Source organism: Lissotriton vulgaris, unplaced genomic scaffold, assembly GCF_964263255.1.
Source record: "Lissotriton vulgaris unplaced genomic scaffold, aLisVul1.2 SCAFFOLD_324, whole genome shotgun sequence".
NCBI classification, from domain to species: Eukaryota; Metazoa; Chordata; class Amphibia; order Caudata; family Salamandridae; genus Lissotriton; species Lissotriton vulgaris.
Genome location: NW_028246214.1, coordinates 1651406 through 1678588, shown reverse-complemented (window position 1 = coordinate 1678588; position 27183 = coordinate 1651406). Strand labels below are relative to the sequence as shown.

The 27183-nt window shown below is 40.6% G+C and overlaps 1 protein-coding gene across 1 annotated transcript in view; it reads left to right on the top strand.

Moving 5' to 3' along the window:
* Positions 1–750: 750 nt before the first annotated feature.
* The window catches only part of LOC147666044 (uncharacterized), a gene marked incomplete at its 5' end in the record, with an annotated part of 139107 nt that continues 112674 nt past the window's right edge, over positions 751–27183 (top strand). The window contains 2 exons of the mRNA XM_086949298.1: positions 751–932; positions 19792–19858. Of these exons, the coding sequence (XP_086805424.1) occupies positions 751–932; positions 19792–19858 (249 nt within the window). The remainder of the gene's footprint in view (positions 933–19791; positions 19859–27183) is intronic.

Sequence of the window (27183 nt, the reverse complement as noted above, 5' to 3'; positions counted from 1 at the left end):
AAGAACTAACAGCTCTTTCTGGACTTCAGGAGTTCTTGTTCAAATCAAAACAAAAGCAGGGGGGATTTCCCGGGCTGCTGGAGGCTTGGTTTGTTTAAAGAACGCGTTGTGCTTTCTAGGAGTCAATGGGTTTAACCGTGCTGTGCTTTGGACTGCATGGGCTATTACTGAATATGGATCTGATTCTTATGCCTTTATCAGGATATTATTGATTATAACCTCACAAGGGCATAAATCAGGAATATTGAATTAGAGTCCTAGATATAAACACGACACTAGAACCCATAGAAAATATGGAGGTGTCTAGAGGATTTTCTTAGCCTGAATGCGCATCTAGTCCAACCTTTATTTGTGGCAGCTGCACTTTGAGTGGGAATGGGATTATGAATTTCCCACTATTTCATTTCTAATTTAGCAGGTTTTGCCAGCATAACCCATGACCATCCATTTGAATCTCCATTGGCGACACCCATAGTCCCCTAACTTCTCCAACATCATAATTTTGTAAAATACAGTTATAAAGTGGATTTCTGCATCTGAAATTTCAATCTGCATCTATAAATGTCTACAGTTCATGTGTCCCTGAATCAGGATCTAGGCATTTACGCACAGAGGTGACACCATTTGATGACCTATTAGACACACAATGGCACAAAAAAGTGTGAATCAGGCGTAAACTTTTCTTAAATATTTTGAATGAAACCCTCTATAGACCTATGGATCCACTCTTCTACTGTTGTGTTTTTCCAGCATTGGAGCCCGCATGTGGCGTTGGGAGGACGGCCAGCTGCTGTTCAATGTGGACAATATGGCCACTACTATGCTCAGCTAAACAACATCCAGAAGAGGCCATTTGAGCAGCCACAGATTCCTCAGGGGATTCAAAGAGCCGGCGAGTATTATGGGCAGAGAGAACAAGTGCAACCACAGTGGTAAGTGTAATTTGTCATCCATTTATCTTGGGCAGTCAGTGTTCCAGAAAGATCTCTGGGTGCTTAATAGTAGCAAGTTATACCATATCCCTAATCATTTGATAAAACAGTTAGAAGCATAAGTAAAAAGCCCAAGTTAAAAGGTGTTGGCTATCATAAAATGTTGTTTTCATTTGAAAGCGTACCTTTAAATAGTAGAGGTTGAGTTACCCATTACTGCAATGGTGGTAAACTGAGTTAATGCCGAGCCCCCATTCCATAAAATAATTTGGTCAGACCATCAAATGATGTATTTGAGAGGCCTGACATACAATGAAATAGCAGAAAGTAAAATAGATTGTTGGGAATTTTCTGCAGAAATGTAGGTACTTCAGAATTCTTTTTAAATGTAGGCTTCATGTAAAATACTGCAAGCGAGTCAAACTTTTCAAGTGACATTGGAGGCAAGGGCATCTTAAAAGTCCAGTAACGTTGTTCTGTGTTGCTTTTTTCCCTTCACCACATGTGTGAAATACAAAATAAGTTGTGAGCGAGCCATGGAATCAAGCTACTTGAGTGTGAGGAGCATTTATTGTCCAAGAAAGGTTCACAAAAATCCATGTTAAATGGCTTCCATTTATTTTCTCACATTCATATATTTAATATTCCGACATTACAACAAAATCTAGGGATTCCTTTAAAGGTTCTTCTTAACAGATATACTGGCCAAATTCTATTGATTTTTAAATACTCTTGTGACATGGCTGAGGTGATCCTTTCTGTCACAGCTACACAGCCTTCAGGACATTCCTTTACCAAACCCTGGTGACAATTGGTGGGGATGTAAATTGGTAATGGCAGCATGAAAACTGCACCCAGTAATTTTTGGGTGGTCCAAAATATCAAGATATAGGCTCAAAGAGGACTTACTTTTGTCTATAGAACTTCTACGAAAGAAAAGATTTTCAACATAAAAATAAACTATATAACTCAAACATCTTGTTTGGTAAACACAAAAACGAGTTTCCAAATCAAATGTAACACAGTAATAGTTGCACATTGAGATTATTAGTGGATCATAAATAGTCTTCATTTTTCTTTTGCTTTTTTTTATTGCATTCAATTGAAAATTATTGCATCAACCCCATATGTTTTGTGTGTATTCAGGCAAGCTCTTGATTGAAGAAAGGTTGTTCTATGTTTCAGCACCAATCTATTCCCCATAACCATGATGCAATTGAGGAAGCTGCTTCTGATCTCCAACATCTAATGATGTCTCATTTCGCGATCATTAGTGTGAGGAAAATCCCAGGACGTCTAGTGTACACTGTGAACAATCGGGATGGATCAGTAATCAAGCAGGAAAAATCAAGAATTTAACAATATCTATATAAAATATATACCTTTAATGAGTATTTGTTTAAAAACAACATATAGTGTGTGACCACGAGGTCAAACCATAAAATAAGAGTAAAAAATGAATCAATTACATACAGTTCTAATAATCAAACAACATAAAATTCATAATCAGTACATGAAAATTATACACAAAGATGCATGTAGTACATCAAATATTAAAAAGAGAGCATAAGAACTCGACGCGCGTTTCGGCAGTGAGACATAGAATAAATCCTGAAAATACATATATAAAAGAAAAATGTCTATTAAAATACAGTCCATATATCAACACATCAAAACAAGACCTTCCTTACTATCACACTAACCCTCCATTTCAATTTGTTCAATCAGTGGCAATGATTGGCAGAAAGATCGATTGTACAGTACCTGACTAACTATAACTGTTCATAGATTGATCCTTCATACCTGGTCTCAACCTATTATCCTAGAGAGACATAGCTGGTAACCTCTTTTTTGACCGCTATACATTAGCTATATTTCAAACGTTTACACTGTATCACCCCATTGGTGGAGGTTATAAATCTGAAGTAGATTGATTCATCATATATTATTATAATTTACATAATGCAGACACATTGTGTCCACGATAGGAACTAATACGGAACCTCTGTCCAAATTTATTGACTCATACCTACGCCCTCATGTGCCTAAAAATCACCTCTTATATTAGAGATACAGGCTCAATGATATCAAAAATAGAAAATCTACCATTCGATCCCAACAAAAATCTGTTGGTGACGATGGACATAGAGGCGCTGTACAGCAATATTCCGCAGCAGGAAGCAATATCAGCAACCAGTTGGTTCATCGACACCTATAACATCTTATGTCCTAAAGACTTCCTACTCGACTTGTTACAGATTGTCCTCTCAGAGAATATTGTTGAGTTTGGAAACTCCTTATTTCGCCAAGTCAAAGGAGTCAGTATGGGGGCATCTGTGGCTCCCTCCATTGCCAATATCTATATGGCAGCTTTTGAAACTAGATTCATCTACAATGAGGTTGCCCCTTTTTATGAATCTATTTCCCATTTGGTCCAGATATATAGACGACATCTTCTTTATCTGGACCAATGGGAAAGATTTGCTTCTTGAATTTCTTGAGTGGATCAATCTGACAGATGTGAATCTCAAATTCACTGCTCAATATAGTGAAACCCAGGTCGAATTTTTAGATATTATCATTAAGAATCAAAACAATAAACTTATTGTTGATTTGTTCATAAAATCGACAGCGAGAAACACCTTATTGCATTTCAAAAGTTTTCATCCGCGGTGCCAAAGGGAGAGTATTCCCTTCTCCCAATTTCTCCGAGTTAGGAGGAACTGTTCCAATCTATCAGACTTCGATATCCAAGCCCAAACAATGAGACAGAAATTTCTCAACAGGGGGTACCCACACAGATTGATACGAGACTCATATAAACGTGCGAGATTCTACGATCGTGACCACCTCCTAAAAACTAAGACACCCGCAGCCAATGACCAACTGGTATGTATAACAAAACATTCCACTCTTGACAAGACAGTCAGACATATTGTCAATTCAAATTGGCATATCCTCAACTCCAATCCCACCAGTATTAAACTAGAGAAGCCTATCTTTGCCCATAGGAGAAACAAAAACCTTAAGGATCTCATAGTACATTCTCGTTTTACAACTACGAATACCCAATCAGAATTTCTACAGAGATCAATCAATAACAATTTCCCGGTTAGAGGCACTGTCAAATGCTCATCTTGTAAATCCTGCAGTAACATCATTGAAGGTGAGTTTTTTGAACATAATGGCTGTCAGACTTCTGCCCAAGACATGTGGAATTGTAAGACTATGAACTGTATTTATTTCATTTTGTGCCCATGCCAACTTGGCTATGTAGGTGAAACCTCAAGGTCGGTCCAAACCAGGCTCACAGAACATAGGTCGGCTATCCGTACAAACAAACAACTAGCCCCCCTAGTGAAACATTTCAATGAAAATCACCATGCTCCAGATGACTTTAAATGGCGCATTTTAGAGAAAATCAGACTCCCAAACAATAAAGGTGGTGATCTAGTAAGAAAGAAAAGGGAGGTGTTCTGGATTTTCTCCCTGGGAACGTTCAAGAAGGGCCTCAATGCCGAGATTCTCTGGGAGAACGCCATTCTTTAGTATCCGTAAGTAACCGAGTTTGAGTCATCCCTAGATCTTTCAGTTTCGATAGGGTTCGGTGGCAATATTGCCAAGTGAACACGAGCTAACCAAACCTATTGGGAAGGCTATGTCTCTCCGACAATGGATTTCATTAATACCTATATGTTCTGTACATATCGATCACATGTAATGATTCTTAGAACCTTGAACACTTTGAATATTGGTAATTCGGGGGGGGTTTTCAGAATTATTATAAATATGTATAAGATTTAGAACATTATACTTCATACACCATTCATAGGTGAAGCAGACATGTTCCTTCAACTAATATATAGGCATATGAAAATACCTCCCTTAAATGAGCCCCATTCTTGAATTCTCCATCATCATTTAAGGATAACACATATACTCTACATGATATCTCTCGTGTAGGACACCCCCTATCTTTATTATATAGATACATGTTTGAAATACATGTATATGCATCTATAATACCGCTATTTTTCTTAAAGATGAATAGATCTAAAATATATAAAGAACATTCCAAATAACGTTGTATAGGGCTTTAGAATACCAGGTTCTATATTAATTATATATCCATTTAAAATGGATACGCTATCATCGTGAAAACGATTTTAAAATCTTAAGTAATCAAACAAACCCGAGAGTGTTCAGGCGCCATTTTGGATTGGGACGTGTTAAGTACGACTATTTCCATAGTAGTCCCTCGTTTAGATCTATGAAGATCAGTAACAACGTTGGGATTTTCGCGCCAAGAATTACGTTTAAATTGGACCCTAATTATCCTGCAGCTATCTTCAATTTCCGTGGAGGTCGGGTCACCACAACACGAGCGTCGGAGCAGCACCACCCTGCTGTCCGCCCCCTGTCTATTTTCCTAAGGTAAGAAATCCGTCGCGCTGGGTACTCTAAAATCTCTTCCATTTAGCTAGAATACGGATCCAAATGTAAACGTTACTGACTCCCAACCGTTACTCTTTTTACAGAGACGGCTGATCTATTTTCTGTGTGGAGGTCGGTTCCCCATAAAACGAGCGTCGGAACAGCACCACCCTGCTGCCCGCGTATTGTGTATATATTTAAGGTAAGAACCCAGGGCACTCCGAGATCACTATCACCCTAGTTTCATCACGAACTGAGATGCAAACTTTACTGATCCTCAACCGTGACTCTTTTTACAGAGACGGCTGATCTACTTTGCACGTGGAAATCGGAACCACACAACACGAGTGTCGGAACAGCACCACCCTGCTGTCCGTCTATTGTTTATTTATTAAAGGTAAGAATCTAGGCGTCCCAGGCACTTTAAATATTCTCCTGAAATTATGCCCTAACATGGATTGTGGTTGAAACTGAGATTGACCCGCATTTATGATTCTATCCACAGAAACTACTTTTATCTTTCCTCGAATCTACTAATACCGAGCAAGACTCACCGGATCACAACTCTGGTGCATTGTATAAATATCCAAGGTAAAATAGACGCTTAGTAGTTTTCGATGTTACACAAGTTCCACTAATAGAGAAAGTACTTAATATTTATGCCGACTACAGTAACTATCAAGTTCCTGTAGTAATGTTAATAATAGAGGTTTTTTACACACACTTCTATTTCTTTGCCCTACCAGCATTATTGTGACCATCGCCTGTATAAGTGATCACATCTGCGCTACGTACATAACCTACTCCATCGAAAATATCAAGGTATATATATATAACGCACTCGTACATAACTGTGGAACTGTATTAGGGTCCCATTAATACACACTATTTACTGTGGATTTAGAAGTAATTATAACTCTGAATGGTTATCGTCTGAGATTCCCCTCTTCCTCATTTTTTTTTAATATTGCTCGCCTCTAATTCTCTACCAGTTATATGACTGTACTTGGAAACTGTATTAAGCCATATCTGGTCTAGACTCCATCTACCCAAGTATCGGTTGCCATGTACTAATGTGGAGATCATGTAATTATATATCCTCAAAAGTCTATATGAATAGTTAGCAACCTATTATGCCATCAACTAAAGGCTGTCGCATTTCAAATATTCCCTTTTTCCTATCCCCTCCTTGTCCCCGATATATCCCATTCTTTGTTATTATAGGACTATCCACATGTCTTGCGCAGTATGTTTGACCCATTCAGTCGCATTCTTTAATAACCTCATCTTAGGTCTGTTCCTGTTTAAGTTATGTCCTCTCTTATATTATCAGGTGTTTTCCTTTGAAATTAATCTTATCCCATCCTAACTACAGAGGTTGTCACCTTCCATCATTGTTACTGCATGGATAGAGCGTCCAATGTTTGTAAGTAATCTCTCATGTACTGTAAACATATTTTCGTGTCTGCATTATGTAAATAATAATAATATATGATGAATCAATCTACTTCAGATTTATAACCTCCACCAATGGGGTGATACAGTGTAAACGTTTGAAATATAGCTAATGTATAGCGGTCAAAAAAGAGGTTACCAGCTATGTCTCTCTAGGATAATAGGTTGAGACCAGGTATGAAGGATCAATCTATGAACAGTTATAGTTAGTCAGGTACTGTACAATCGACAGAGATCTTTCTGCCAATCATTGCCACTGATTGAACAAATTGAAATGGAGGGTTAGTGTGATAGTAAGGAAGGTCTTGTTTTGATGTGTTGATATATGGACTGTATTTTAATAGACATTTTTCTTTTATATATGTATTTTCAGGATTTATTCTATGTCTCCTGAAGAAGGCGGTTCACTGCCGAAACGCGCGTCGAGTTCTTATGCTCTCTTTTTAATATTTGATGTACTACATGCATCTTTGTGTATAATTTTCATGTACTGATTATGAATTTTATGTTGTTTGATTATTAGAACTGTATGTAATTGATTCATTTTTTACTCTTATTTTATGGTTTGACCTCGTGGTCACACACTATATGTTGTTTTTAAACAAATACTCATTAAAGGTATATATTTTATATAGATTTGTTAAATTCTTGATTTTTCCTGCTTGATTACTGATCCATCCCGATTGTTCACAGTGTACACTAGACGTCCTGGGATTTTCCTCACACTAGTTGTTACCCTGCCCTAGGAGTCTATATACTACCCAGGGGGTCCTTGCTGTCTTCACTCATTTCGCGATCATTACACCCACACCTAGTAGGGTCAGCCCTCCCCTTGGGACTCCAACCTCATCCATAATTCCCAACTGAATTATTTTGGGAGAGAAGGCGAATGGGCGCCCCAACACCAGTGATATTGTGATGTGTGCTAGTAATGCGTAATTTCAGGGTATTGCCCTATGCTATGAAGGAAATCACCTTCAACTATAGGGCATCTTGTAAAAGTTTGGGGACTGAGACAAGACCCTCTTAATAACTACTTTGTTAGTAAGGTATGTCTTTTTTTTGTTTTTTTTTGGTCCTCATCTCACCTTTCAAGCCTCTGCGGGTCTTATGAAGCCGCCTTCTCAGTCTGACGCCCCCACGGCTTACCGCACTCGCTTGGGTCATCCGACCTGCCTCTTCTTTTTGTAAGAGGCCCTGGTGTAATCATAAGACCAAGGATGTTTACAGTAATCTTAGAGTCTTACCCCAGCCCATGAGAGGGTGCCATATATTCGTTGCCTTGTCCTTCACTCCATCATACTCTAACCGTGACATGGTGAATGCAGCTTTGAGCCAGTATTCCCTTTGGGGGGGTAGGGGGTCCTTCCACCTCTTGCACACCTCCCTTCTAGCCAGCAATATCAAATACAGTAATAAACCCCTATCTTTCTGAGAGAGGGTCTGGCTAAGGCGTCCATTATCTCCGAAAAACACCAAAGACATGTTGATTTCTATAAGGATTTTGAAAATGTCTCGTATGATATCTCCCTCCTCAGCCCAAAATTTTACAAGTGCTGGACATTCATAGAAAATGTGTATGTCATCTGCAAGAGGTGTCGCACACCTAGGGCATTTAGGGGCGGGGTGTGGGGCGAACTTTGCAATTTTTCCGGGGGTATAGTAAAGTCTATTAATAACGAAGAAATGTGTTTTTTTTAAACAAGCAGGCTTGACATATCTGTACATAATCTTTAGAGATGGTTCATATAGGGAGTCTGTTTGCGGCCCAAGTGGGGTATCTATCCAAACTCCAGAGAAGGGGGGTACCGCTTGGTCTTCAACATCCAGCAAGCTGTTATACCATATAGATATTTCTTTATTGAGTGGACGGTTAGCGCTCAACAGGTCTTCAATATCTCTGTTCCTGCCGGTCTCCCCCTTTTCTGCTTCATACCATGATGTTAACTGCATGTATTTAAATCTTGAGAGTCCTTGCCCGATCTTTACCTTTAGGTACTCCCATGGATGAATCCCCCCGGAATCCAGCAGTTCAGACCAGTTTGTAATACCTGCCCTTCTTATCGGCAACGCCAAACTGTCCTTCAGACAGTCCTGTGTACCTGGTGCATCCCATACTGGGGCATTCTCAGAATGGTACCCAATGCCCCAGCTGCGCCTGAGCCTATACCATAGCTCCAGGGCTGCCCTCAAAACCTTCAACCGCACCCTCTTGAAAAACCTTGGTGACCCAAACTTGTACAAAAAGGCTTTTTTTATTGCATTCAATTGAAAATTATTGCATCAACCCCATATTTTTTGAGTGTATTCAGGCAAGCTCTTGATTGAAAAAAAGTTGTTCTATGTTTCAGCACCAATCTATTCCCCATAACCATGATGCAATTGAGGAAGCTGCTTCTGATCTCCAACATCTAACGATGTCTCATTTCGCGATCATTACACCCACACCTAGTAGGGTCAGCCCTCCCCTTGGGACTCCAACCTCATCCATAATTCCCAACTGAATTATTTTGGGAGAGAAGGCGAATGGCCGCCCCAACACCAGTGATATTGTGATGTGTGCTAGTAATGCGTAATTTCAGGGTATTGCCCTATGCTATGAAGGAAATCACCTTCAACTATAGGGCATCTTGTACAAGTTTGGGGACTGAGACAAGACCCTCTTAATAAGTACTTTGTTAGTAAGGTATGTCCTGTGTAAATATTTGCTTGTACCAGGCTCAGTCTGGCTGATATTACAAACTCTTGGGGTGCATCACAGCATCTCTACAATCAGCCTCATCCACACGCCCAGGTCTTTCTCACATCATGTTCTGTAATCAGGCAGGACAGATGGGGAATTAGAAATGAGAGAGCAATATGCTTTCAAAATGCCACTCCTGTATATAAATGTATCTCAAAAGGGCTGCCTTCTTGTTGCATTAGCATCTGTGATCAATGGGCTTCCAAAGCGTGTCTCAATTGCAAATATGTGAACAATTGTGATGCATGAAGTTCATATTCACCCTCTCATGTGTCGAAGTATTTAGTGTGATCTCCCTCTAATATATCTCTCAAGATATTTCCCAGTCCGGTCCCATGACTTAAACCCTTGCAGTCGTACTGCATGTGTCAAGTATGTTCCATTCCAGAGTCGTGTTTGTTTGGTAAATCTACCCTCATAGCTCATCCATTGGAGACCTTTAAGCTCCATTGAACAGGAATCTTGGTTCTTAGAGGAAGTGACCCTGGAATTTGGCACCCGTGTAAGAGTTTCATCATGTCTGTTTCTTCTAGTAGATCTCGTTCTGCCTGAAGTGCAGGCTCACGTTCGTCACTAAACAACCACTCGTAATTGGTGAGCCCAGTATTGAAGGCGCATTTCTGCCATGCCCAAATCCCTTTCAAACATTGAGTGAGTACATTCATTTAATACAATCCAAGAAGGGTTTATTTGCCCAAAGAAAACCAATTGTGTTTGTACAAAATCTCTTCTGTATCTATTAAGGGTAATTTTGAAAAATATAAGGACCCTGAGATTAGAACCATTTTCTATAGGGCGCCCCTGCTTAGTACAGTAATGGGAAGTGTATTTCAATTCAATGTGTCTGGTTGTGTCTCTTCCCACAGGGGTGATATTTAATGCCCAGCATTGCAGGGGGCCGCATGCAAAGACTCACCACACCATCGGGCAGCCGTGAGGGAAACAGCAGTGATTTTGGCAGATAGGGAGCGCCGGGAGACTCCCTGAACTCTGACCCTGTTGCTTCCACGTCATCGGGCAGCCGTGAGGGGAACGGCACTACATCCCCCAGAAGCCTCGGGGGCGGCGGCGCACCTGTGACGGGTGCAGAGCGCCAGGAGGCGCTACTTAACATCTCGCGCCCTCTCGCCCCGCGAGTCGCGCCCGTGGGAACGCCCGGGGCTAAGCCCGGGCAAAGGGCGGGCCGTCTGTGGCCGTCAGGGGCAGGAAGAGGCAGGGCCAGAGACCCTGTGCAAATTATCCGGTGACCCTCATCTCCCCGGTAAAGTGACTGGAAGTGCTTAAGGACTAATTGTAACTGCTGCGCCATTAACATTGGGTGTTGAGTCCATTGGCTTAGTTTGCAAATAGGTTAGCTCTCATTAAAGTATACTTGTATTCATGCCGGGGTCAAAGAAGGACAAGGCTATTGTGGGGGCTGGCTCCATTGACAACTTTTTAGTAAAAATGGTAAATAAGATCAATAATGATAGAAGGGCTTCCCTGGGTAGAAGTAATCTTTCAGATCAGGAGGGTCCTTCCCCACCCCCGGAGGTTCTTTCAGTGACTGACATTGTCACCGATATCGGACCCGAGGTAGTCAACGCAGTGGAAGCACTGATTCACTGGGCTCCAGATATAGAAGTCCTTGACAAGTCTCTCTCGGATTCGGAGGAGGAGGTGGTACCTGCCCACACACACACTAGACCCGTTAGAACTTGCAGGAAGCAGCAAAGCAAAAGGGGGGGAAGGCACACTTATAAAAGAAGGGTAGATACCCATCTGCCAGACAACCACACCTCCCCTGAGTCAACTGCGACCTTGGAGGGTAAGAACGAGGCAAATATAATCCTGAGCCCAGATCAGTTTGGCTTGTTAATTCGTACCTTAGAAGCCAAATTCGAATCAAAACTAGCGGAATCTCTCCAACCTCTAGTGTGCAAGCTGGATAATGTTACCGCAGAGGTAAAAAGACTAGGAGGATTGTTAGCGAAACAGTTAGCCCACATAGATAAGGTTAACACCCCACCCCCCTCTACTAGAATAGACCCCCCTGAGAGTGGTGGGAAGAAGGTAGCCAAGGTGGATTAAAAAACGCATGCCTCACAACAGTCTACCAGAGTTGACCTAGAATCCCCCGGTCCTTCTGTTCCACCCCCACTCCCACCAGTTAGGTCAGTAGTACACCCAAAGCCAGGGCCTGTTACCAATCCGATTGCCGCCCCAAGTAGGAGAAGCAATTTTATGAATCTCCCCCCGGATTGTGCCCCCTATGTAATTGTATTGGCAAACGTCCCGCCTCAAAACTCGCTTTCGGTTGAGTCACCTGAGTAGTCACATGATTCCCTCAAAAATAAAGTTGTATCTTGGTTGAGCTCAAATTGTGGTTTTCCCACAAAATATGCAAAATAAATTATCACAACGAGGAGGGCAAATTGGATTGGTCCCACACGCAAAACCAGTAGCGGTGATTGCGTGATAGTAAATTTTAAATATCCTCAACATGTGGCCACAGTCCTGCTAAGGGCAGCCTCGATGACTAACGATGACAACAGCATCTGTGTGCGTCCTTTGGGATATTTTTATAATCATCTTACAGGAGCCCCCACCCCTAGCCTAGGATTGAGTCCCTTTACACCGTTTGGGTCTCGCTCCAATTGTCTAAGTCAGGGACTAGGTAGGGAGAACTTCTTTAGATTTGGACCTCACATCGCAACACATAACAGGTTTGACGCACTCTCAGGACTTGAGATGTGCGATTGACGGGGGGCCGGAGAGGGTATGGTTGATGAAGCTATAGTGGACCCTGCCCCTATGGCTCCTGTACCTTCTTCTGCTAACTATGGATATAAACCGGTAATGGGTACCCCTGACAAGGGGGATAAGGTCAGGCTGTTAAGTTGGAATATTGCCGGTCTACGGTCCAAGAGAGGAGACCCCAACTGGATAAACTTTGTAAAGCTATATGACATTGTCACCATGCAGGAGACTTGGGATATGGAATGCGATTTTTGGTTAGATGGCTTTACTTCATTTTTTGTACCTGCTTTGCCCTCTCCAGCTGGAAGGAATAGAGGGGGGCTTTTGATGTTGGTCTCGGTGAATGTAAAGGGTAAAATTATAAAGGTTGATTGCGCCACACATAATTTCCTTGTTATAGAGGTATCCTTGGTTGATGGCAGCAAAATACTCTTCGTAAACTGTTATAACTCACCACATGGCTACCCTGCTAATGAGCATTTAGTGTGGCTAACAGATTTTTTAAGTGCCTACAAGGAAAAGCAAACCACTTATTGTCATTTTATTTTGTTGGGTGATTTTAATGTACGTTTGTGTTCAAATTGTGACCTAATCGATCCAGATGGCCCTGACAGTATTCCCCCCCCGCATTTTGAACATAGCCAGAAGGGGGAGGTTCTTGAAAACCTACTAGCTAGTAATGATCTGTATGAGGCAGAGTTTTATGATAAAAGTTCACGTGTAGCTACATATACTGGAAGGGACTAAGAATCGATAATTGATTACATTTTTCTATCGTTAGGTCTTCTTAAATATGTGATTTTATATAATGCTTTACCCATGCCATTGAGTGATCACAACCCCGTGGGGATGGAGTTAGCTAATGGTTTCTCTCTACTAAATTCTTCTGTTACTCCACAGGCTGTATTACCAGTTAAAGCTAAAGATCAGGGGAGGAGGATAAAATAGGGACAGGTAGTTCCAGATGATTTTTTCCTTAACATAACGTCAATGGCTGCAGAAGATTTAAATATTTGTGTCAATCCTCTCTCTAAGGGTGAGGAGGTTTTAACTTCCTTTGAAGGTATCTGTCGGTTAGTGGCCATGAATTTAACAGCTAAAGGCCAGGGAGATAAAAATAGACCGGTAATGGGCTGGTTTGATAATAACTGCAGTAAAGCCCATAACCTCCTTAAAAAAGCACTTAACGCTCGTCCGAGGGATAAAGTCTTAGTGGTGCAGCTCAGAAAGGATTATTCCAGGGCAATCCAAGCACGTAAAAATTAATTAAAGTGTGAAGCTTGGGCCGAGCTCATGGGCAAGGCTACCTTAAAAAATAGTGCCAAGTTTTGGTCAATTATTAATACCCCATTGTTCTCTCGTGACCAAAATGCGGTGTTGGAACTTAACATCCCTGAGGAAGACTGGCTTAGCCATTTTGAAAAAATCTACGGTAGTAACATGGAGCAGGAATCTTTTGAGGTCCCTGCGTCCGAACTCCCCTTGGCGCCAGTTAGATTTGATACAGTTGAAGTCATTAAAGCAATCGAGAGTACCGCGGGTCGAAAGGCCCCGGGCCCTGATGGGGTTCCCTCTGATATGTTTAAGGCAAACTCTTTGTACTGGGCTGATATTTTAACTAAAGTTTTTAATGCCTCAGCCATTGTGGGATTTCTTAAATCTTGGTCCAGAGCTATTATAATCCCCGTGTTTAAAAAAGGCCAGCGGGGAGACCCAAGATGCTATCATTGTTGGACTCCTCTATTAAAATCTTAGGGAAGGTTGTCCTGGCTAGAATAACATCTTGGGCAAATGGGAATAATATTCTGACAGATGTTCAATACGGCTTTAGAGCGGGGAGGAGCACGGAGGACCAATGCCTCAATCTTCACCTCATAATATCCAAGTACACAAGGGCAAAAAGGGGATCCATATTCCAAGGCTTCATGGACCTATCCACAGCCTTTGATCTAGTTAATAGATCAAGGCTGTGGACTATGCTTTTGAAAATGGGCCTTGACTGCTCATTGGTGCCTTTCCTGGCGGAGTTGCATAAAGATCTGTATGCCGCCATAAGGATGACAACAGAGGGGAAATGCACAGCGAGTTTTAGGTCCTACAGAGGGGTGCGCCAAGGCTGTATTTTGGCCCCCATGTTATTCACGTTATACGTGAATTTATTGGAGGCTAACATAACAGCTGTCACTCAGGATATTCCGTGCATGGGGGGTACGCCAATTCCGGTGCTCCTCTATGCCGATGACGTGGTGCTGATAGCCAGGACCCCGATTGCCCTGCAAAAGCTGCTTGATTCCTTTGGAACTTTTATGTCCAGTCTAGATTTGGTGATTAACAGTGGCAAATCCCATACAATGTCAGTGGGTTGCTCTAAAAGTAAAGATAAAACCTTTTTCTGTGGCAGTGAGGTTATCTCTAGCGTAAAGGTCTTCACCTACTTGGGTGTAGTATTTGATCAAAGGGGTACTTGGATACCACAGCTAACATCCAAAGCGAATGCAGTGAGAAGTTCTTCCTCCGCAGTTTTGGGGTTCGCTAAAAGACTAGGGGGGAAACCCACAGAGGCGATCCTGGCTATTTACAAAGCCAAGACAGTCTCCATTGCAAGATATGGGGCTGCAATTTGGGGGTTTGTAAAACCTGACCGCATCCAAACGGAGGAAAACAAATTCTTGCGGTCATTGCTTGGCCTACCTCAGTCAACAGCGACATACTCCCTACACCTTGAGCTAGGACTGGGATACATCACAGACATGTTAAAACTAGCACCCATCCTGTTATGGATTAAGCTCTGGCTAAATCCGAACCTTAGTCTTAATCATAAGATCATAAAAGATTGTCTCAAACTAGATCACATGAGGGATATTCAGTGGTTGTCCTATGTAGAGACCTTGGCTGTGAAACTAGGACGCCCTGAGATTTTTGCTAGACCAGAATCCCTGTGTAAAGCAGATCTAGTGTGGGTGAAGATTAACTTCACTAGGCTCTGTGTTGCCGAGCGTGAAGCGGATGAGCTAGGTAAACCCTCAGTGAGGGCACATGTAATGGTAACCCCATCTCCTGAGTTGGCTCCTTATTTGTCAGTGGTGACAAACTTTTTCCATAGATGGTTACTGACAAAAATTCAGTTTCAATCAAATCCATATGGTTCTTTGGGATGTGAAAGGTTGGTGTAGGCTTGAGGATTCTACTCCATGTAAATGTGATGACCAGTCCGCCCAGGACACTGCGCACTTTTTGTTTTTTTGCCCCTGGTATTCCGAACCCCGGAATCGGTTTGTAAAACCAATGCTGAAAGAGATGAGATTTTCTCAGTATAAGCCCGCATTGCTATTTCTGCAAATGATGGAAACCCCCGTAATTATGTACTGTATTGCCAGTTTTCTGGCTGCATCTGTAAGAATCAGGAGATCAAGATTGGACTCTTAACGCTGAAAGCTAACTATTCTGTATCATGTATTTAAATAATGGATTGTTGGGCTCGAATGGAAATGGAATTGTGTAATTGTCTTTTTATAACGGGTTTTAATTGCCATTATGACTGAAATTGTCTTAATTGACTTTTAAACATGTTTTAAATAGTTTTATAAATATCTAGTATACTTTTATGATTTTAATTAATCGAATAAAGTGGTTTTGACTTGACTTGACTTGACTTGCAGGGGTCCGAAACGAAGTGTATTCCAAGGTATTTGAAGTTAGATGTTCGGACAGCAAATTAAGTACACCACTCATAAGTTGTGTGGTACCTGGGTGGATTTTAAGAAACGCACGCTGAAAACAAAATTGCACAGATGTTTCTAGGAGACATACCAGGCTATCCATATTCACTACTGGAGCAGCGCAATTTTAGTTCCATCCTTACTCGTCACAAAAGCGCAATATATACGTACAGATTGCAGCATATACTCTGTGTCTAACTTTATTGATAATAAGTATTCAAATGTACTACTGAAATGCTTTCCCTGGAGAACACTAGTGATTCTTAAACATGTGTTTGTTAACGTTTGACCTAACCGTGAAGAAGTGTAATTCTTCTACATATTTGCACTTATGTCTCAAGTTATGTTGCATTTATTTAAATGTGCTTTTCCGGTGTAACCATGACTCAATTTCCTAAGTTACATTTTTACTGTTGCACTTATTTTGAAGTAAAACATGCATATATAATCATGTATTCAAAGTTCACATTTAGTGCTTAACTAAACCTACTTGACGAGGCCTACATTTCGAAATGTATTTTTCTGTTTGCCTTTACGTTCTCTACTCTGCCAATGCGGTTTCAAGGCTCTGTTAGTTAGAGAAAAGTGTATTATGTATCAGTGATAGGGGGGTCTGAGAGAGAAAATATTGGCAGAGATGTGGAGAGCTAAATTGGCTTAGGACGCCTCCTATTCATCATGTATCCGGAACGGTGTGATACTCAAGGTCGTTGTGAGTGTCCAGGTTTCATTGAATGGGAAAATCAGGATTTGTTGCCATCACAGGGTAAAGTTCACCACCATTGGTCCCTGGATGGATGGTGTGAGGACCGGGTGGCTGAGTATGCATCTGTGTGTTTTAATTAACATATACACATATATGTTAGTCTTTAGAGCAGATCCTTTGGACCTTGGGAGTTACAGACCTCTCTGCTTGCCCTATGCTTGCGAGTGTAAGGCTATATGCTAAACACTGGATTCCCTTTAGAGGATTTCTTCTGAAACCCACACTTTGCTTCCACCTTCCTGCATTTCTAAATTCCCAGCTGAACTTTTCTTATGGACCCTTTTGTGGTTAGATATAAGGCTTAGGCTTCTTCTTTAGAAATATTCATGTTTAGCAGAGTTTATCAGAGGAACACCGAATTGCATTCTTTCTGTATCTGGATTATTCTGACTGCAGTCTTTATTGGCCTTCTGTTGTCAAGCCAGAATCCGTTTTGGCGCTTTAACCCCTTGCGTGCTGATGACAGAATGGTTCCGTCATCAGCATCGGTTGAGCTGTGCTGATGACGGAACCGTTCCGTCATGACTCCGCCCGCGCAAGGCGGAGTCAGCACAGGCGGAAAATACGCCCCGCACGCAAGGGGTTAATATACTTGTTGTAAAGCTCCACGTTCATAATATTTACTCTGCCTATTTACTGGATTGATTATTTGGGTGTAATGAACTCACTTAACCATAGCCAACGATTCCTGCTCCTTATTGTGTGGCCAAATGGGCTACACAAATTTTAAATTGTTTTATTGCATGCTAATCTCTTTGCCTCGTGGTCAACCATAACTGGCTATTGCATGGAAATGTGAACCGCGTTCTAATGCACCATCACCTTACTCAGGAATGCTATCTGATTATGGTTTTTGATTATATTCTGCCTCTTACCATTTTAGCTCTTCTTTTTTCATTATGCTGGTTAGATTCCACACCTAGAAATGCGATGGTAAGCTAAAAGAAACTCATTGTCTGGGGCCATATAACTGAATGTTTTAAGCATTTCTGCTATGTGTGTAACAAATAACATTTTAAGGCAAATAATACAGGAGCGTGGGATGGCAAAAAAGGACCTGAAGAAGGAGCTCGGAGCAAGGTCTAGCATTTTGTGGAGCTACCACGGTTAGCTTCATGTTCAGTGAGGACAGCAAGAAATGTCGACTGAATGACCTTCAGGCTGCTTTGGGCAGATTGGCTAGGTATTAGATTATAGATTCTGTGTGATGCACAATTTAGAGCACAGTCTCTAGGTCCTATTCCACTAAATATACTAATGAGAGTTATGTAAACCTCCAACCTCCACCATATCTAATAAACTGCTTAAATAAAGGCACTCAGAATACATATCTTAGGCTCACATTAATGTTAACACCTTATTGAAGGTCAGTCCTGGATGGCATCTTTATAAAGGGACCTGCCAGCTCTGTGACAGTAGGAGTGAAAGCCTACCACACATTTTGTGTTTATGCCGCGTGCCTGGTGCACATACCCTCAGCTCAACTTTTGAAGTCCTCTTGAACAATCTTTTACCCAAGCTATTGTTTAGGGTTATCATGTATTTTGATTATGCAATACAGCTACCAAAAAAGGTAGAGACCTCTTCCACTATATAATGAATGTTTTCTGCCCGAAACCTATCAATGTGAATGACTATGTGTGTGCATTTATTGTGGTTTATTATTTTAAATGTTGCCTTTCTAACACTTATTGTACAATGTTGTCATTTATTTATTCATGTATTATCTGCTAGTAAATAGCTGTGCTATCATACATTTTCACATGAACTTTAAATCGTAAGTGAATTATTATTTTGTAATGATTTGTATTAATAATTCCATAAAAGATTATGGCAAAGTGTGAAGCAAGCTGTTTTCACATTTGTTGCTTTTTTACGTGATATTAGGTATCGAAAATACAGGAAAGTTGATACTAGGTATCATGCTGTGTCAGTTTGTTCAATGTTCTTCCTTACATAAGCATAACTCGTAGCACAAAAAAGTATGCACTATTTATTTTAGTTAAAAATAGTAATGGACAAAGAAATCTCTATTAGACATATAAAATGCAGAATATATATTGTATGTTCATTTCCTCTAGTTGTTCACATATTTGCATATCTCTATGTAGCATGTCATGGGGCACAATGTATTTGCTTCATTCTACCACAGTTTATGTACCAGCGCATAGTTTCTTTAATATGGCTTCAGGACTGGAAGTGGTATACATGACTAGTCCCTGCCACAGTTTTAGGCTGACTGGTGTCTTAAATATGTGAAAAGCCAAAGCAGCAGTATATAACTTCATTAGAACGTGGTAAATGGTTGTTTGTGACTGTAACTGGAAGGGTGTATGCTGATTTTGCCTTTAAATGTAGCAACATTTGATAAAATTCCTAAAGTAAACACCAAAACATGACAAAATAACACAATACAGATCAACATTACACAAATAAAACACAACAGAGCACAATATAATAAGACAGTCAAAATAGAATGCAACACAGCATGCAAAGTGAATGACACCAAGGCAGTGCATGAATGTAGTACAAAAACATTACCACCACAATAAATATGCACAAATGTTCTTGTCAAGTAGTACCACATCCCGAAATCTTATTCATAATACATTGGTAAAAAGTGTTTACACCAAGCATTGTTTTATTTACTACCAAGGACATGAGTTAGAGCCTTCCAAAAATGTGTTGTGATCCGGCCCCACGAGTCCTATTCTGAAACAAAACTGAATCCAAAATGTTGGTAGAGATTATTGCAGCCATTGGGTGATGACTGGTGAGGGTGAACTGGACAACGCTGGGTGAAGAAATGTACAAGCCTGGTGGCAATTACAGAGAAATCAGCAAAGTTCTTTTTAGTAGTACTAATTGGAAGGCATGATTCTATAGAGGCTAAACTGTAAATGATATTGATTATATGGCTAATTCTGCAGCCCCAATGCCGGTTGGCTGCCACTTTGAAATAAAATGGTTTATTACAAACATATTAAAATATTCTCCATACAGGTGTGCAGATTATCTCCAGAGACGGTGGGAAGCGCACCAGTATAAAATGAAAGTTGAAAAGCAGCTGGTAAGTAAACACTGAATGGCAGAGAAATGGTGAGCCCAACATGCTATTCGATTCCAGGGCTTGAAGAGATTAATTATGTAAATTGGTCAGTGTATTGATCTATTGTTTTCAAATTTGTACTCTGCCATTGTGTATTTAACACTTTCTAAGAGCTGCTCCCGTAATAGAAAAGTGGTCCCTCTGGCTATGTATTTTGTGCACACTGAACTATCAAAAATGGTGTTGTTTCCAGCAGAGATGCTTCCTGGACTGTGAGAGTGTTACTCCAGTCGAGTTGGAAAACACTCTCTTTTTGATACTTACACATGTCCAGTTTTATGTTGTGTAAGCCAACCATGATTTTCCTTCCATACAACCACTGACCTACATTCAGGACTAAGCAAGTAAGGGGTGAGTAGAGGTAATGTAGTCATACATATAACCACCCTTTTGATGCTCTTCTGCACCTTAAAAATATCTAGGCTCTTGTCATTCTTCTGTCCACCCAACTGCCTCTCCATTTCCATTTGTTCTAATCAGTTTATTGTCATTTTGGTTATGCATTTCTCATGTCCCCAACTTCCTCTCCATACCCCTATCTACGAGGAAATATTTGCAAGCCTGACCTGTCTTACTGCCACCCACCATGTGCCTCTCTTTGGTTCATTCCCTCCACACTCACCCACAAACAATGATACATACCCACCTATCATACCGTTCCCCTCCTTCTACGTTCTCCTTTTCTCCTTCCTGAAGCAGAGAGTGAATCTGATACAGCAGAACGGTGAGCGCCACTGCACACCACACCAGCTCTACCACAATGACAGAGCAGCTACCCGGCTACCCGGCGTTAGCTCCTTTCCCCTGCTACTCTTGGATCTCTCATTCCCAGCAGCAACAGGGGAAGAGAGAATTGGAGATAGTGCAGCAGCACCCCACCTCACCTCTCCCCTAACCTTTGAAAATCCACAGGATGAATGGTAACCTTACAGCAGGCAGCGAGCATCTGCCTTCCCTCCCGTTCCTTCAGTCTTTGGTGACCTGAGCACACATGAGGATAGATGACAGTACAGCCCCTGCCCCTGGTCCATATCCCCAGAGTGAGTTGACTTCTTAGTCTGTTGTGACTGCAGCAAGCCTTAACCCACTCAGGTCTAAGACGATATGGGGTTAGGGATGGCATCCCTATGACATGATGGCATTTGAGAAGCAACTTGATTGTCAACTGCAGTGATGTCACCTTGATTAAGTCTCAACATTAAGTGAAAACCCAAGATGAAATACCAAAACATTTCTATGCATTTTTGGGCAAGGTGTAGTGAGTTGATATTGTCTTGTATCAAAACGTGCCTTGTACCAGTGACCTTTTATCCCTAATAAAAGATCCTATCGTAAGTCAGAAAGATCTTACCGTCTCGCCAAATGCCTGTTGCAGCCAATTCCCAAATCACAAAGACGGAGTATGAAATGCGCGTCCACAAATTTTTCCTATTCGAACTGCCTTATATAAATAGTTTGAGATCACAGTTGTGTCAATATAAATCATTGGACTACAGCTGCACATGCAAATCTTTGAACAAATGATTGAACAGATATCAACACCGGGCGTGGTGCGGCATCCAAGTCACAAAGAGGCAGTTGTCCCTTTTGGACAGCTTCAATCTTATAAATGGTGGCAGGCGGACTCGGGGGTATATGACAGTGGCGTATCAAACCATTGCATCAATCAATCAATCAATCCATCAATCAATCAGTATTTGTAGAGCATGGATATCACTAGCGAGGGTATCCAGGCACTGACCTGCTGGACTTAGTTGAAGAGCGAGGTCTTGAGTCTCTTACTGAAATCTGACAGCAAGGGTGGGGTGGACAACATACAGGTGGCATTAAGATTAATAAAAAAAAGTCACTTACCTTGCAGACTTGCCACACGACGTCCTTCTTGCTCAGGTGTCTTCGCTCCTGGAAGCTCCGGACCAGGAAACTTTACTCTCCAATCCTTGCACGTCTCTCAGCATGAGAGAAGCATCAGGATTGGAGGGAGCGGCCTCTTGCAGCCCTCCTAAGAGCACTGGAGGCCTGCATTTTCTCTAACCTAGCTTTCTATGACAGCTAGGTTAGAGAAGTTTAAAATGCGCATGTCTTTCCTCCACGACGCAAGACGGTTAGACAAAGAGGCATGCACACTTTAAACATAAGTGCAGCGCTCCCTGCTGCCACTTGGCAGCACTGGCCCCGCCCTGTTCTGACACTGGTTTCAGGACGGGTTGCTTCAAAATAAAATGGTAATAAATAAACTTTATTACCATTTTACTTTTGAGCTGCCGTGGGGCATTTGTTTTTAGGAGCAAGGGACGCTCCTCTGCTCTCATGGAGGAGCTGCTCCTGATAAATACACAAATTGTGGGCTTTAGGTTGGTGAAAAGTCCCAATGAAAACGGGACTCGCAGGTAAGTGCTTCAGGGTTTATTGAACGAGATACATCAATGTGACCGGCAGAGATAACAACCGGCCAGCTACTGCCAGGACCACCCCCAATATTCTCATTACATCTGAGCAATGGATGGCAGGGTGGCTCACGCGCCCACATTCTAGACACAGAACCCAACACAAAAATAGTGATGTAAGGAGCGTCTAGTCCACAAAAAATCACCAATCAAATATTGAAGTCCGTGTCAGATTTTTTCTTTTTAATTTCTTTTTTCGTCAAAAGTTATTTCTTTACAGTTCGAAGCAAGAAAATTTCAAAATCCAAATTCCAACATAAATGTTCATCAATCCAATGCAATGATTATTTCATCCAGATCAATAGTTTAACACAAAAAGAACAGCCTTAGTTCAAGAACAGCCTACACGTTTTGTCCTCCTTAGGACATCATCAGGGCTGTAAAGTAAAGAACAAAAAAATCACAATCCAGTTCTTAGCATATCAGCAAATAACTATTTATCATTCCATGAGAACAATATTATAATAATAATATTAAACCATTTTTGGATACCCATAATCATCCTGCCCACATAACATTCTATACTGAAATCGTGTAATACATTATCCACCCACTATGTCAACATATCCCCCATGCTCATCCAAATCACATAATATTCAAACAATACACCCTTCGATCCAAAATGAAGATACCTCATCAAACTATACAGCTTATAAATGCTGGTATTGCATCCTTCTTCACTTTGCACAATAATGTATTCTTCACCCTAATCAAGTACAACTAATCCAATTCCAACCCAAGTAATACCTTATCAATATTATCCTTCTGTTTTATTGCTTTTCAAAACCGGAACCCCTATATAGTAAAAGAGCTGCCCTGTTACCAATAACAATTATGCGAACGATGATGTGGTTCAAATAACCTCATATCTATCCTACAGTTATAAACTGGAATTCATCCCTAATCAATATTCCTTTGTTCCAATCATTCCGATCCCATACTTTAGTTCAAGAACAGCCCAAGTCCTAATTCCAATTAGTCAAACACAAATAATCATAATTCTCACAATTTAAATCCTAATTATTCATACTCCTGGCTCCGTGATTAAGTGTCCTGAACTCTTATTCCAACATAAGTCTGCCATAATATAACATAATAAGAAGAACACTCGCATCAGAATACTGTTTCTAAGATAGTAACAGTGTTCACCTGTGAAATATATTCAAACCCCTTTATCTAATTCTCACCTCAGTCTCCAAAATGTCCACTTCCTAAGTTGAAGCGTCGCTGACAGCAGATCCTGATAAATCTGCTGTAAACTCAAACCCGCGCCATTCCTTCTTTTTAAACACTCCAACCACCAATCCCGTTTGCGCGTTTCCATTCCCTATTAACAACACAACTTTTTCCAATGCGGTCCGCTATGGCAGCGTTCAATCAGGATTTCTCTTGTCCTGAAATACCAATATTGTCCATTCATACACTCTATTTTTCAAACACCTGGTTCCCATTCTGGTCCTCTACCTTCTTTCAGCTCCTCACTGTTCTTTCCTACCGGAAACACTTCTTTGTCCAATCATAATTCACCACCACATTATTTACAATTCGGGTGAAAACAGGCATCCCATGAGAGCCTTTTCCTAACAATCAGCTTCTTGCCGATCCACATATTAAATACCATCTAACAACTCAAAGCTATACGGTCTCGATCCTTATATAATGATTCAGGAACCTGTGTATATATTATGTTCCTAATGACCCGTTACTCTTTAAAACTTTTCAATATTACCAACGATCACTGCCAATTATCACGACTCGTTCAGAACCGAATATTGCACTTTTTTTATTAACATAAAGTCCCCACAACCTTCAAACTTAGTCTTTAAAATGGCCCAATTTAAGCTAAACGTATATACATTATTGCTATTAATACAATCTGTAATCTATCTTAGACCCGAATATATGACTACCCTGCCTACATCAGGGAAAAACTGTATCTACATTCCGACTCTCAAAGGTTCCTAGCCCCACCAGTCACACCCTGTCAATTTATGTTATATGTGTGTAAAATATCAATATAATCAATTTCTGGTGATACCACTCATAAACGTATATCACTTCTAAACGGTTCCGATGCTGAGTACTACGTAAACATGTTAATTTCCAATTGAAGCATGTCAATTATTCCCTAATTATTACCCAAAGTGCACCTCTCTTCTCTCCAACATCAACTACAGTCCCCATATGTTATACAATCATCCAACCACTTTACTTGTATGATTTACATTAAATCAAAAAAAATACCCCAGAATACTCATTAGATCATCATAAGGATATCACTCCATTCATAAAGCATCATTACCATATATCCGTCAATATATGTACTAATGATTTCACTATAGAAAATAATGAGGCTCCGTGTCACTGTTCAAACCTTTAGTCACAGTCCTACACCTACTTATCCATCTGGCTTCCTGCTGCCTGATACTCAGTTCCCAATCCCCCTCTCTTTTTCTAGGAATAATCCTTTGGATACCATGGAACATTATGTTATCCTGCATGCTATGTTTTTCTCTAATATGCTGATGTAATGGTTATCTACCATCATGATTGGTAATAGCACGCTTATGTTCTTGTATTCTCAATTTGAACATGCGTTTAGTGCTACCAATGTACACTTTTTTACATTCACATACAATAGCATAAATTACCCCAATACTGTTACAATTGATAAACTCCTTGATAACATATCTTCGATTGGTGTTATATGAAACATCCTTTGTTCTATTAATTCCTAAACCACAAAGGCTACATGTTCCACAGACATAGAATCCATTTGGAGGCTTAGGTAGCCAATTGGAGTCACCTGTTTTTATGGGCTCTATATAGTTCCCGGTAACCATTTCCTTAATTGTCGGACTTCTTTTAAAAATCACCCCTGGTTTGTCACTTATCAAATTCATCAAACCTGGTACACCGTTCAACAATTTCCAATTACCCAAAGCTTTAAAGATGTTATCCTTCTGTGCACAATATTTAGTTACAAATGCCAGTCGTGCTTTGGAGGAGTCTTTACGATTTTGTTCCAGGGTAGATTGTCTCCTAACATTCATTACTCTCTCCCTGGCTTTTATTAAATCTTTGTTCCTATAGCCCCTCTGTTGAAGCCTTAATTGAAATTGATCTAATTCAGTCCTAAAATCATCATCCTTACTGCAGTTCCTGCTTATTCTGATCATTTCCCCAAAGGGGATTCCTCTAATGACTGACACCGGATGGGCACTATCTGCTCTTAGTATGGAATTAGTAGCAGTACTTTTTCTATATAGTTTACTCTTAATCATGTCCCCATCCACGAGCAATTCTACGCCCAAAAAATCTATTCTTTTGGCATTCTGATTCATAATGAAAGCATCATTAAAATCATTAATGTTCACGTAATCAAAATATTCCATCAGTTCAATTTGAGTACCCTTCCATATCATTAAAATGTCGTCAATGAAACAAACCCAAAATAAGATATGATCTGTCCATTTGGATGCTCCTCGGCTCCAGTCATGCTGCCTCTGAAACCAACCCATAAATAGGTTCCATCAGATCGCCTGATCTGATGGAACCATTCATCTTCGTAAAGAAAAAATGTATTAGTTAAAATCAACATACTCATTTCCACTAACATTTTTGAATGGTCCCTAACACTCGCACTATGGCTTCCCAAAAAATGATTCAAAGCCTGTATTCCTTTCTCATTGTCTATGCATGTATACAATCCTACTACATCTAGTGTAACTAGAATCAGCCCTTCCTCCCATTTACCATCTTGCAACTTATTCAAGACGTCCATAGTATCCCTTATGTAGTATGGTAAATTAACTACTAAAGGTTTTAAGAAAGAATCTACAAATTCCGACAAATGTTCCGTTACATAGACTATTGGTCTCCCTGGAGGGTTCGTTCTAGATTTATGCACTTTAGGCAAGATGTAGATCAAAGGATATGTAGGATTGGCCACATTTAGGTACTTGTATTCTGCTTCATCAAGTAAACCTTCTTCATTCCATGTAAATAATTTCTCAGTAATCCGTCTAGACGCCTCTCTTATAGGATTCCCTTGAATCTTCACATAGCATGTAGTATCATCTAATTGCCGTTGTCGGCTTCTCGAATCACTATCCCGTCATCAGATATCAAATCCCTTAATGCCACTCGCTCTTCTCGTGTCAAATTGATATTCCACCCTTTACGTCCTCGATCCTCTAATTTATGAAATTTTTCCAAGGTTTTTTCAACATACAAATCAATTGCAGCACACTGTATACCCTGAGGTGTGAATTTACATTTTGGTCTTAAACCACTTGAACAACTATAATCAGTTGAGATATTCAGCATAGTGGCTACATAATCCACTCCCAAACCCTCACCCTCAGTTATTGACATCAGCAAGTGAACATCTTGTAGTTCAAGAATTAGTCATCTCAGAACACCTAAAAATAGATCTCACATTCATTGGTTTTTCCATTGTGGCAAAAAACCTTTTTAATTTCATTTTTGTTGAAAATTTAAACAAATCTATTTCCAAATCTGTATAATTACACACATTTTTTGGGCAAAATGACAATCCTTTTTTCAAAACAAGGAATTCATTGTCTTTCAATACTCTATCCGAAAGATTTATGACCTCCAGAGTCTCAACCCCACCATTGCTCAAATGTATAACACAAATCGGGCTATCTATTTTCTGACCTTGTCCGGACTTCTTTCCCTATTCTGATACTTCCTATGTTTCCGCCCCCTTCTTGTGCTGCAGATCCTTTTTTCCTTCCCCTTTTGAATCTCAAAATTTCCTCGGCAAAAGAAGAGCTTTTGGATGGTATACCTCCTCCTGCTTCCAATGGGGGT